Genomic DNA, 13,223 nt, shown 5'->3' with positions numbered 1-13,223 from the left:
AACTAATCAATGAATGCCGTTCATATGATAGTTTCCACAGGCCAATTGCTGGAGGTAATTTTGTTTATCTTGTTTTGGGCCGGAAATGATGTGAAAGGGAGGAGAATTGACTTGCCAGTTGCCACAGGGGTGATCTGATCAAGTGTAAAAACAGTAAAACACCAATGGAATATTGGCTTGGCCAAACTAAAAGTTTTTACATTTAAATCTAAGCCTTGTCTGTACTGTACAATTTACAATTTACAATTTAGGCATTTAGCAGACGCTCTTAATCCAGAGCGACTTACATTAGGCAAGAACAAAAGTAAGGGAATACTTCACATATATAAAATGCATTTATCAAGAAACATGCGTAAGCTAAGAACGTAACTAGAACATATCTATATAATGACACTATACATATTAACTATACATATACTATGCTATACATATGTACTATGATGTGCTATGACTACATCATGTATATCAATCTTTGGGCCCTATCTTGTGCGCCGCCTTACCTCGTATCCCTAAACCATTTTTGCCATTTTTCACTGTTTTGAAAAACAGTTTAAAATAATGTAAATAGCCGATCTACTACAAGCTCACAATGTGTTGATGTAGATTGGCTAGTTGAACTATTTAAAATATTTTTTTCAAATGAGTAAAATATGAGGGGTAAGGCGGCAAGATTCACCCCAGTCTCAAAATGCATGTGGCAAAATAAGGACGGTTTCTTCACTCACACCAATGATGTTGTCACTGTTGCCGTATGCCTTTGGTAATTTCCTCTTATGCCTTTTGGTGTCGAGATGATAAGTGATGTTTGTCTCTGTTCTATACAGTGCTGGTGGACAAACTACGCAAGGTGGTGGAGCAGTTGGAGAAGGATTAAAGCCCACAGATGTTCTCAGAAGAAGGAACACTGTAGCGTTTATAAACATGAATGTATGGTATCGGTATATTGTTCTATATTCAAGGTTTAAAAATGTCATCACTGAGAGACCAACCTTTATTCTATTTCAGTATAAACAATCTAAGTTTGTTCTCCCTTTTACTGTTATCATTGGAGATTCATATGAAAATAAAATATTTCACTTGCTGGACACAACCCATTTGGTTTCATTTTACGCTTTGGACAAAATATTATGATCCAACGATAACAAAATATTCTTTCATTTTTGGGTCAGAGAGGCTAAATCTCATCAAATAGTGGTCTGTGGATCAAAAGCTGAATAAATAATGGACCTTGATATGAAAAGCGTTTCAAACCACTGTTGTAGAAGGGGAAAAGGGGGAGCCCCAGTGAAGTATATAGGGTTTACTGGTGTGCGACTGTGCGGTTAGCCTGGTAATTAAACAACAGTGCCATCATGCCAACATGAAGTGACTGTTCTTTGCCACTAGCATTGCTACAACATGCTTACAAGCTTCCAGTAACCACAGTGCAGATTTAAAAGAGTTCTGAACTTGGTGTGGCAATGAGCAACAGAGACCAGTGGAAGCAGCTTGTGTCGCAGATCTCGAGGGCACTCGAAGGATGATGATGATGTATGATTATACTTTGTAATTATTACAATCCATGGTGGTATTATGGTTATGATGGTAATGATTCTGGCCTTTAAAAGCAGCATAGGTCTATCAATAGGGTTTAGCAGAGCCATATTTTCAAGTATTGCGCTTGTTTTTGGACTGGTTTTATTGGCCATTTTCCACTGCTTTGACACCTGTGAACCTTGGACATATACTAGACATATTAACAGGGTTAGAGGTGTGTCAGTGGTATTTTCACTTCCGGTCTGCCCTCCTACAGTTCTGCTGAATGTGTCTCGCTTCAGCTCAGAAACCCTCTCTAATTCTTTGCAAGACATTTCATATCTTTTTCCCCCCCATACCATTTCTAAATTTTCCTCAATGGATGCCAAGTTGTTTCACCAACCGGAGCTAATTCCCCTGCAGTCCAAGGTAAGATGATGACATTTTTCAATCCTGAAAGAATTGTGAAAAAAGGGGCAGCCAGTTAATCAATATGGGGGCAAAGGCTTTGGGGAAAAAGTGAACAAACCACAATGGATTGTAGCCACAATTATTGTCACAGTAGCGTAACTTTTGTAAGATACACCTCCTGCATGCTTTAGGAGTGATGCCTATAGAGATGTTCCTCTGCAGGTGATGATAGCTGATGCAGTTTGTATGGCATGCATCTTGATTTATTTTTTAACCTAATAAAGCAATATAACAAAGAATGCAATGAAAATTCAATTACTCAATATACCATGTCAATGTGTATCTCGACTGATAAATGCTTATCTCTGCTTGAAGTCAACGGTTTAGAGAAACCAGTGGGAGACTTGGATACGCTTTGACATGATATATTGTGTGATTCTATTCATGTAGTTTTACATTTCTTTATTTATTTTTGTCATTGTTTTATAGTAATGTTTAGGACTAACCAAGTCCTAAACACCCGAGTTTTTCCCCACCTTTTACTTGTGCCATCAACTAGACTACAGAGGCTGTCTTTTTGGGTTTTGTTTTCCATTCTATAGGTGCAGTTTTATGGCTAGGGCATATGTTTACACTGGACCATTAATCATTAACCTGGCATGGACTTGAATTGTGTGTTTCCTGGGTTTACTCGTTCATTTCATTTGACCTTTTCTTTGGGCATTGGCATTTCATTGTTTTCTGTATAATTTAGTTTGTTTGCTGAGTGTTGTGTGGGTTAGAAGCCATTTAGTAGGCCCAGGAGCCTTTGCCCCTATATTGTTTAATTAATGTATTTATTCCAACACAATATATCCATGAGATCAATATACAGTAGGATTTCTTCTTTTGTTTCTCTCCTCAAAAAAGTGTTTTTGGATAGCCAAAGTATAAAATGGGATTAAGTATAGTTCAACTGATTGTGATGCTATTCAACCTTTATTTAAATTCTCGGAGAGACCATTGAGGGAACCCCTCATTTACAATGATGCCGAGATTACATACAAAAAAACAGTAATACAACAACAATATTAGTTACAACAAACCGTTAATACAATTATATATTCAGCAATCAGTTAAAACAGCAACATACAGGTGATGGACGGTTATTGAGTAAATTCCTAAAATGACCAATTGATGCCAGGGTATTAAGTTTAAGTTCTTGTTGCAAGACATTCCAAGAATCAGTTGCACCGATGCTGAAAGCAGCCTTTCCAAGTTCAGAGTTGGGAAAAGGGACCAGAAGGCCTAGCCAATCACTGGAGCGAGTTACAATGCGACTAGGTTTCTGATGTAACATGGAAGAAATATATGATGGTAATTTCCCGACCAGGGCTTTATATTTGAAGAGGTGCCAGTGATTATTGCGTCTTTCAGTCAGAAAAGACCAGCCCACATTATCATATAGGGTACAGTGATGAGTATCATAGCTGTCTCCAGTAATAAACCTCAGAGCCGAGTGGTAAACTGTGGCTTGAGTGTGGAGGCAGCTGCATGACGATAGATTATGTCTCCATAGTCCAGTACGGATAGAAATGTGGCTTCAATAATCCGTTTTATACAGATCCTGGGAAAATGTGTTTTATTTCTGTATAGGAAGCCAATTTTCTGACATAGTTTTTTAACCAGATTATCTATGTGGTATTTGAAATTGCATTTATCGTCCAGCCATATACCAAGATACTTATATTCCGAGACTCTTTCTATTGTTGATCCATTGGTGGTGGTGATATGGAGATTGGAATAGTTTAAGGTTGCTAATATTAACATGTTTTGCTAGGAACCCCCTGGAACCCCTTCACGGACCCCTGGGGTTCCCCGGACCCCACTTTAAGAACCACTGACCTATACTGCCATTTGATTTGAATGGAATATTTAGGACATTGTCTCTGTTCTGTGTAGGACATAAGGGTTCAGCATCCGGAGGTGGAGAGCATCAGGAATGACCTGGATCCACCCAGAGATTACCTGATCTGGTCCCTCATTAACTTTGTGTACATCAACCCGTGCTGTCTCGCCATTCCAGCTCTCTGCTGGTCCATCAAGGTGAGCTTAGATAGGACTCTTCTTATTGTGTTTATTGCCAGGGTAAGTCCTGGTATGTCCTAATTTATTATAATCTTACTTACTTACTTACTTACTTACTTACTTACTTACTTACTTACTTACTTACTTACTTACTTACTTACTTACTTCTTACTTACTTACTGTCACTTTCCACGAAATTCGACGATATGGTCGACTTCACTAGAGGGTCATGGGAAACGGTCGTAGCCTGGTTCATTTGTGCGGATGAGTCTGGACCCTGCTAATGCATGGTTGGCTGCGGGAGTTCAGCGTTGACAGATAATATTCCCTTCAGCCAATCAGCATAACACAAAAAGTGACGTCACCTGCAGTCTACAACCAGCGAACGTGCATATTATATTGCGTATAGCTTTTTTCTTTATTACTTGCGGAGCAGAGCATGCAAGTATTGTGGTCGTGCTGGTACGAAATTAATGCACATGTATGCTAGGTAGGTAGGTATTGATGGTGACGTAATTAGGATATGTATCAATGCCGGGTTAAAACTGGCTTTCTATGGTGACGTAATAAAGATAGGTTTCAGATTACATACATGTATACATACAGATCACAGACATTATCTTTAATTCACCCGACACTGAAACATAAACTAATTACGTCACCATCGACAGCCAGTTATAACCCGACATTGAAACATATCTTAATTACGTCACCATCAACATCAGTATATATACCTACCAAGCATACGCACATAAAAAAGCCAGCCGACCACAGTATAGTACTTTCAATTTACAACTTACATGAAAGTTCGTAGCGGTCGACAGTACTTGCGCGCTGTTCTTGCCCACTAGTAGGCCATTTATGGCCTACTTGTGTGCAAGTAGGCACTCGACAGAGTGCAGTTCTAGTTGGTTTATTGCTTTTTGGCTTGGCCCCGTCTTATCGTTGCTTGCAGCTATATTTATTAGGGGTCAAGCCCAAAGGGCGTAAACCCAATATTGTTTCCGTGAAAATTCCGCCATTTTAGCAGTTTGGGCTTTCGTTCTATCGTGCTATCGTTCTTCCCGAAATTCAGCAATATGGTAGAGGGCCGTGAGAATCCCTCAGGAGCTGACGCTCACACAGATTCCTTTAGATCTCTCGTGAGTAAATTGTTATGATTTGCTCGATCCACTTTTCGGCCCAATCGCTTTTCCATACATTTTGGGCTTGACCCCTGCTGGCAGCTATATTTATTATTATTGTTAGTTACACATACTGTCAAATGTGAGGTCAGGGGGCCACCCGCTGGCCTAGTGGTCCAGGCGCATATAGGCCCTGGCTTTTCGAGTCCCGTTCGAGTCCCGACAGCGTGTTCGAGTCCTGTTCATGATGACCTTTGCTGCATGTCTCTCCCCTCTCTCTCTCCCTCTTTCCTGTCAATCTCCACTTGAAACTATCAATAAAGGCAGAAAAGCCAATAACAAATCTTAAAAAAAAAAAAAGAAGTGAGGTCAGAGGTGCAGGTGTGGTGCATTGTGCTGTGCTCATCTTTTGCTGTGTTGTGTTGTGCATGTTGTGTTGCACGTGCAGGCCAGAGACAGACTGCAACGTGGGGATGTGGAGGGGGCCAGGTCACTGGGACGTAAAGCCTGTTGGATGAACGGCACCCTCACCGCAGTCTTCATCGTCCTCTTCATCACCAGCATCATCACGTTCTGGCTTTCCTATCGAGCCGTAATTCTGATGGCAGCGGCTTTACTTCAGAACCTGTTTGGAAACGGAAACGGTACTGACGACAGTGGTACATAGACCGCTGGTTCTCAAAGTGTGCGGTTCAGGAACCCTCATGGTTCCTTGAGGGGGTTCCAATCCAAATGGGCCCATTTGGTTACATTTTGTTTTCCGCAGTTGTGCACAATTTGTTCCATTTGTACAATATCTTACTGTTATTTCGGTCTTTGAAATGAAAAGGTTTGAAAACCACTGATGTCACTCTCCAGCAGGAGTCTTAAACGTTTTTTCAGGCCAAGGACCCCTTAGCTGAGAGTGAAGCAGGGACCGTGGCTGTGTATAGGCTCACAGCGGTTCCCAAACCTTTTTGGCCATGCACCCCCTGTTACCTCCTGACCTAGCTGACGCACCCCCCCACATGGAAATATAAATTGCATAAGCTAGTATATAGGGACATACATTTCCTATTTATCCACATATATGCACATATGAACCTGATGGTTTATATATGCAGCATAGGCTATATTCTGCATATACTTGCCATATATTGGCATAATATGTTAATATATTTAAAATAAAACCATAGCACCACCATTAGCCTTTTCATGTCGCGCACCCCCTAGAAGGTTCTCACGCACCACAAGGGGTGCACGCACCACAGTTTGGGAACCACTGGGCTACAACATAGATTTCATAGATTCATAAACTTTGACAGCACAATCATCATTTGTGTAAACTAATGGTTTTGTTTGTTTGTTTGTTTGTTTGTTATCTTTTCTATTAATATGTTGGATTCATTTAACCACTTAAACCCATGATACTTAGTAAACTTTACAGAACTTGGCTCATGTGCTTTTTTTCCCTATACCTGTAACTCTACACCAAATATCTTCTCAGAAAATAGCTGTTTTCAGTAACATTCCACACTGAACCAGGATGTCAAGTGGCTAAAGTAAAAGAAAATGTTTAATTCACACAAAGACGTGGCGACCCCCTGTTGAAGACCCATCGACAGGTTTCACAGCAAATGTATTTTCTCTAACAAACCATGCTGAAGAGATTAATACGAATATTCCTATAACATTAGTTGTATTTTTAATAATATAAATGTTTCCAACACAAATATCATCTTTCATCTCAAATATATGATGTATATGTATGTTTGATCTTTCAGAATAGCACCAACACTGTAGGGTTCAACCTACCGTCTGTCTTTACAATACATTAAATTGTGAGAAAAGTGCGCAAAGTAGAGATTTTGGGAAGAGGTTGGTGCTAGAGGCAACTTTGCGATGTCACTCTAATTGTTTAGGGTTCATCCACCACACACACAGCAAGTGCACTGAGCAAGTTGGATGCCATACCTTTAGAATAGTGGCCCATGGGTGGCATTAATCCATTGAGACCTGGAACGCATCCATGTCACGTTAGCGTTTAACCACATTAACCATTAAAGGGACATTTAACCGCTGGAAGAAACTGCAGTCACTCAATGTTTATAGTATTTGTAGTAGATAACAGTAGCACAATTAGAAATGTGCACCCTATGGCCAGAGAAATAATGAAGTCTGTGTGTTTGATTATGGTTTGACTGGATTGCTGAATTCCTACAATGCCCATAATGCTTTAGTGCACTTCCCCACCTTGTAGAGAGGGGGGAGGCTGCATGGAGGTGTGACTTGTAGTCCAGGAAGGTATAGTGAGACCACATTTCCATGACAGGTTTTTGGTCATGAACATGGCGTCATGACTGAAATATTAAAAAAATAACATATTACACACATAAAACCCCAGGAAAGAGTTTCTCGTGTCCTAAACATCATTAAAATAAGATCTGGTTGCAAAAGGGGTGAAGTGGCCTCTTATGGGAAAGGACATGGGGGTCACCTAAATGCATGGTGCATGGTGGTGGGGCTTGGGCTCATTCTCCTTGGAGAATAAAGTTGCATGGGTGGACAGATGGAAGGGCTGCAATAAGCCGCTACTAGGACGAAAAATACACAATGTACAACAATTGTAATTAACTTTTTCTTTATTTGAAGTTTACAAGTGTGTTCATAATTGCATCGTGTATGTGCGTGCGTGCGTGCGTGCGTGCGTGTGTGCGTGCGTGCGTGCGTGCGTGTCTCATTCATCTCTCTGTGTGTCTTTTTCCTCGGTGGTGGTGGTGCTTGCGCTGTCACTCAGGTTGCTGTCTGTAGTCGACTCGCTCTGCTCCTCACTCTCACTGGCTGCGAACTGCACTCTCCTCCTGCCCCTCTGCACACACACACGCACACACCCACACACACACACACACGCACACGCACACACCCACACACACGCGCACACACACACACACACACACACACACACACACACACACACACACACACACAGATAAGTATGTATTTTGGTCACAATAACAAAATTAACCTATGTTGTAAAATAGCTCGAACCAGTGCTGATTATTTCGTTAGGACCCGCTACAGTGGTGTTCGATACGAACTTAACCGGGATGTGGAAACCTCTACTTCAATGCTCTACGAGTTGCTTAGCCATTAGCCAGTTATTCTGTCTCATCTAGAAGACTCGTACCCAAGGTAATACAAGCCATTCAAGGTATATGGGTTGTAAAGCCAGATACCTTGATTCGTATATGTTGACCTGTTGGAGATACCGCGTGCGTTGCCTGGAATCTCAGGTTTAGAAGCCATGGGAGCCGCCTTTTATGCTGTGCAAGTCTAGTGTTACGATGATGTCACCACTGTGTATATCCATCTTTGGAGTTTCTACATTAATCTGATGTCAGCGCTGAATATCGCTGTTATAGGGTTATCCCATATATGGAACTCTAAGTGAAAGCCTTCGCAACATATGTATTTTGGTCACTGTCTGAAGAACCTTGCTTTTTCTTGGGTAGCGGGCGATGTCGTCGCGCCGTTGCTCTGCGCTCTCCCACTCGTCCAACCACACGCAGCGGCGGTACTCTGACTGGCGGGCCGAGATGCGGCGGTAGATGGCCTGGTTCTGAACGCACACCTGGAGCATCTCCTCTCTGCGCTTCTCCCTGTTCAGACTGAAACACACAATACAACTGTAGGACTTCTCCCTGTTCAGACTGACACACACAGTACAACTGTAGGACTTCTCCCTGTTCAGACTGACACACACAGTACAACTGCAGGACTTCTCCCTGTTCAGACGGACACACACAGTACAACTGTAGGACTTCTCCCTGTTCAGACTGACACACACAGTACAACTGCAGGACTTCTCCCTGTTCAGACTGACACACACAGTACAACTGTAGGACTTCTCCCTGTTCAGACTGACACACACAGTACAACTGCAGGACTTCTCCCTGTTCAGACTGACACACACAGTACAACTGTAGGACTTCTCCCTGTTCAGACAGAAACACACAGTACAACTGCAGGACTTCTCCCTGTTCAGACTGAAACACACAGTACAACTGTAGGACTTCTCCCTGTTCAGACAGAAACACACAGTACAACTGCAGGACTTCTCCCTGTTCAGACTGACACACACAGTACAACTGTATAGGACTGTAGGATTAGGAATTGAATACCCAGGACCTGAAGACCGCAAAGGACTTTTTTTGGTGATCCCATTGTGTGTTTGACTGTACCTTGTACAGATTACTTTTCTGTTTGACTATACCCTGTACTGCCAATAAAGTATTCAATCAATCAATCAAACCTAACAACTGTAGGACTTCTCCCTGTTCAGACTGACAGTTGAAGCACTGAAGTGAATAGAACAGTGGTGTTCAAAGTGGGGTCCAGGGTCCTTGAGGGGGTTCCCCAAATTAATGAATACATTATCAAAATCTGTTTAACCAACAAAAGGTTGAAAAGCACACAGACTTAAAGCACACATATATATAGAACCACACGCCAACACAGAGCAATAAGACAAATGTGCTGCCGTGTGACAAAACACAGAACCATATGTATACAGTAGCCTACTCACAGTCACATCTCAGTGACCCAACAGGAGTGGTCACTGGTCCCATCAAACATTCAAAAGGAATCAGTATGCAGGGAGCCCATATTGCCATGGCAACATATAAACACCCCGAGGAGGCGGAGCCTGCTATACCATCTCATTGCAGCTCCTTTGCAGAGTTCCTTATTAGTAATATGAGTGCAGTCTGGTCGTCAGCTCTGTGTAATTGTCTGGTCTACATTCACAATGTTTATCTTTGCTGAGACCTACCCCTGGCCTGCGCCACCAGGACGCCCTGACCTGTACTGCTGTTGTAGCAGCCTTGTATGAGCGACAACAGCAATCTTATTTGAACAAATACCGAACAGGAAAACAGTAGATTCGTCATCTGCTTTAATGTTCTGTTTTAAATGTTCAGCAGTGTTGCTTTTGGCAGCAAAATTAGATTGTAGTTTTTGACAAAGGAGAAAGGACCTGTATGATGTTGTTGTGTGTTAATATTCAATCAATCAACCAATCAATCAATCAATCAATCAATCAATCAATCAATCAATCAATCCAATGTTTTGAGTGTAGAAGACTAGAAATACCTCCTGATCTGGTAGTGGTTCCTGTGGTCCACCACGCCTTTAGAGCGCACAATGTCAGACAGTTTGGAGGCCAGGATCCTGTTGTCTCGGTCGATCGCCGACAGCTTCTCGTCCTGCAGCTAAACCACAAACACACATATATACATGTTTGTATTACTATACCTTTTTACGTAGTGTGGGCTTATTTTATAATTTTTATTTATATTTATATTTTATTTATTTTTATATAGCTATTTTACAGTAGGTGTCGACGACAGGGTTAACTCTAGAAATATTCTGTAACCATAAAACATTTTATTTTCCCTGTGATAATCTAGTTGCATCAGCATTGACCTGTCCAATGCTGATTTCTCACATTCAGTGTGGGGACATTTGGCCTTCACAAGTAAAGTAATATACAAGTAGGCTTACCCGCACACACATGCGTGCATATAGTGCTGCATACGTGCAAGCGTGCATGCGCGTGTCCACTGACCTGTAGTTTCTTCAGTTTGAGCTGAACATGCACAGGTATATCCATGCCTCTTGTATCCACTGTGGGCAAAGCAGAGCTCACCTATACGTAGAAACTGGTTATTGACAGCTACTTCGAAGGGTTTCAGGTGGATAACAAGACAGAGTATTGCACAGACAGCCAAACAGGTGCAGTACTTAGTTTAGACTAGTCATTGGTTAGACCAGTCATTAGTCCTACAACCTATCTCAAACCATCACCCTAACCCTAACCTCCCACGGGGAAGCACACCTAAACCTAACCTTAACCCTCTCTCAACCCACGCACCCCTCACCAACCTTAATCCGGTCGTTTTAACGCACCGCTCACCAACCTTAATCCGGTCGTTTTAACGCACCCCTCACCAACCTTAATCCGGTCGTTTTAACGCACCCCTCACCAACCTTAATCCGGTCGTTTTAACGCACCCCTCATCCAACCTTAATCCGGTCGTTTTAACGCACCCCTCACCAACCTTAATCCGGTCGTTTTAACGCACCCCTCACCAACCTTAATCCGGTCGTTTTAACGCACCCCTCACCAACCTTAATCTGGTCGTTTTAACGCACCCCTCACCAACCTTAATCCTGTCGTTTTAACGCACCCCTCACCAACCTTAATCCGGTCGTTTTAACGCACCCCTCATCCAACCTTAATCCGGTCGTTTTAACGCACCCCTCACCAACCTTAATCCGGTCGTTTTAACGCACCCCTCATCCAACCTTAATCCGGTCGTTTTAACGCACCCCTCACCAACCTTAATCCGGTCGTTTTAACGCATCCCTCACCAACCTTAATCCGGTCGTTTTAACGCACCCCTCATCCAACCTTAATCCGGTCGTTTTAACACACCCCTCACCAACCTTAATCCGGTCGTTTTAACGCACCCCTCATCCAACCTTAATCCGGTCGTTTTAACGCACCCCTCACCAACCTTAATCCGGTCGTTTTAACACACCCCTCACCAACCTTAATCCGGTCGTTTTAACACACCCCTCACCAACCTTAATCCGGTCGTTTTAAAGCACCCCTCACCAACCTTATGTCTAACCAATGACTTGTCTAAACTAAGTATGCACCCCGATAAAGACAGAGTATTGGACAGCTGAAGGATAAAGACAGAGTGAGTACTGGACATGTAGACAGGTGATTAAGACAAGAGTATTGGTTTATTTTCAGCAAGCGTCGCCACCATGCGACGAAGTGTGAGGGTGTTGCCGTTGGACAAAGACCGCATAGCATTGTACTAGGGATGGGACGATATATGAAACTTTCATGTCACAACTACTGTGGCTAAAGAAATCATTGTGATTAACAATATTATTGCAATAATAAGACGGTCGACAGACAGACTGTGTGCTCTGCGAGTACAAAGCCATTGACGGTCACATTATTATTGCGTCATCAATATCGATGAAAGAAAAATCAGGATTATTTTGAGATCGGTTCGATACAAATGTGGTATTTTTATGGCCGATATGTCCGCTATACCGTACCGGCGACTACTATATCGTGCATCTCTAATAAGGATTATTGTTCCGTCATCCCTGCATCGTACCTTCTTGCGGTGTTGGTTGAACTGGTCCTCATCCCACCTCTGCTGCAGATACCTGTTGGTGACGGGCTTCAGAGGCTGGTAGGCTCGATGCATCCTTCTGTATGGGAGATCACACACACTGACTGACTGAACCACACAGTGGACACACCTGTCCTCTTATACACACGCATGCACGCTCACGCACACACACACACACACACACACACACACACACACACACACACACACACACACACACACACACACACACACACACACTACCCCAGCAGGAGGTCTGTTAGGGCCGGTGAGGGGGGCGGTTGCCATAGGGACATATCTCCCCTGTATCTCTCCCAGCTCCCTTCTCTAAGCAGACAGATAGAATGGCTATGAATTATTACTGAACTCTATTCTACTGACCTCACAAACACACACACAAACACTTGCGCAATCTGACATATAGCCTATACTACAGCACACAACACACCACGTGCACGTGTAATATACACCATACAACATGTTGTGCGCACACATACACACAAAGTTAATAATATATAGATGTATGACGGTTATAACCAACATACATCTTATATTATTAACTTTGTAAGTGAACAACATATAAGCGAACAATATATACTTGTTCACTTACGTTATAATGTTAGCTTGACCTTGATCCCATGCTAAGAATGTTAATTCTATTGATTTAGAATAAAAAAGGATTGTTTTAGGTAGTAAGTGGTGTCTGGCAATGGTGGAAAAAGCACTCAAATTGTTTACTTTAATAAGTAAAAGAATCAATATAGTGGGGGGCGAACTTGTAAGAAATCAGCAGAATTTGGCTCATGGTGACTAGTTTCTGAATTTTGGTGTGGTGTTAGGTATGGGTATAAGGATTTCAAAAAGCTTAGGGGCGCTCCCACTAGGGGGCGCTCGCAACGTGTTTGCA

General features: G+C 42.4%; 2 protein-coding genes across 2 annotated transcripts in view; one reads left to right on the top strand and one right to left on the bottom strand.

Moving 5' to 3' along the window:
* Positions 1-1,287, top strand: part of LOC306923604 (mixed lineage kinase domain-like protein) — a 7,166-nt gene extending 5,879 nt beyond the window's left edge. Inside the window, exons 10-11 of the mRNA XM_079501789.1 lie at positions 1-54; positions 825-1,287. The exon at positions 1-54 is cut by the window's left edge and continues 90 nt beyond it. Coding sequence (XP_079357915.1) covers positions 1-54; positions 825-874 — 104 coding nt within the window. The 3' untranslated portion in view covers positions 875-1,287. The remainder of the gene's footprint in view (positions 55-824) is intronic.
* A 7,233-nt stretch (positions 1,288-8,520) lies between these two features.
* On the bottom strand, positions 8,521-12,391 carry LOC306924007 (uncharacterized protein CFAP97D2; the record flags this gene model as incomplete). Its single annotated transcript, XM_079502350.1, has 4 exons — positions 8,521-8,764; positions 10,248-10,366; positions 10,723-10,803; positions 12,299-12,391. 4 exons carry the CDS (start codon positions 12,389-12,391, stop codon positions 8,521-8,523), a joined length of 537 nt encoding a protein of 178 aa, XP_079358476.1.
* Between the last annotated feature and the right edge of the window lie 832 nt (positions 12,392-13,223).

This window comes from Electrona antarctica, assembly GCF_951216825.1.
Source record: "Electrona antarctica genome assembly, chromosome: 5".
In the NCBI taxonomy this organism is placed as follows: Eukaryota; Metazoa; Chordata; class Actinopteri; order Myctophiformes; family Myctophidae; genus Electrona; species Electrona antarctica.
The sequence above is the reverse complement of the archived record's forward strand: the minus strand, read 5'-3'. Positions and strand labels throughout refer to the sequence as shown.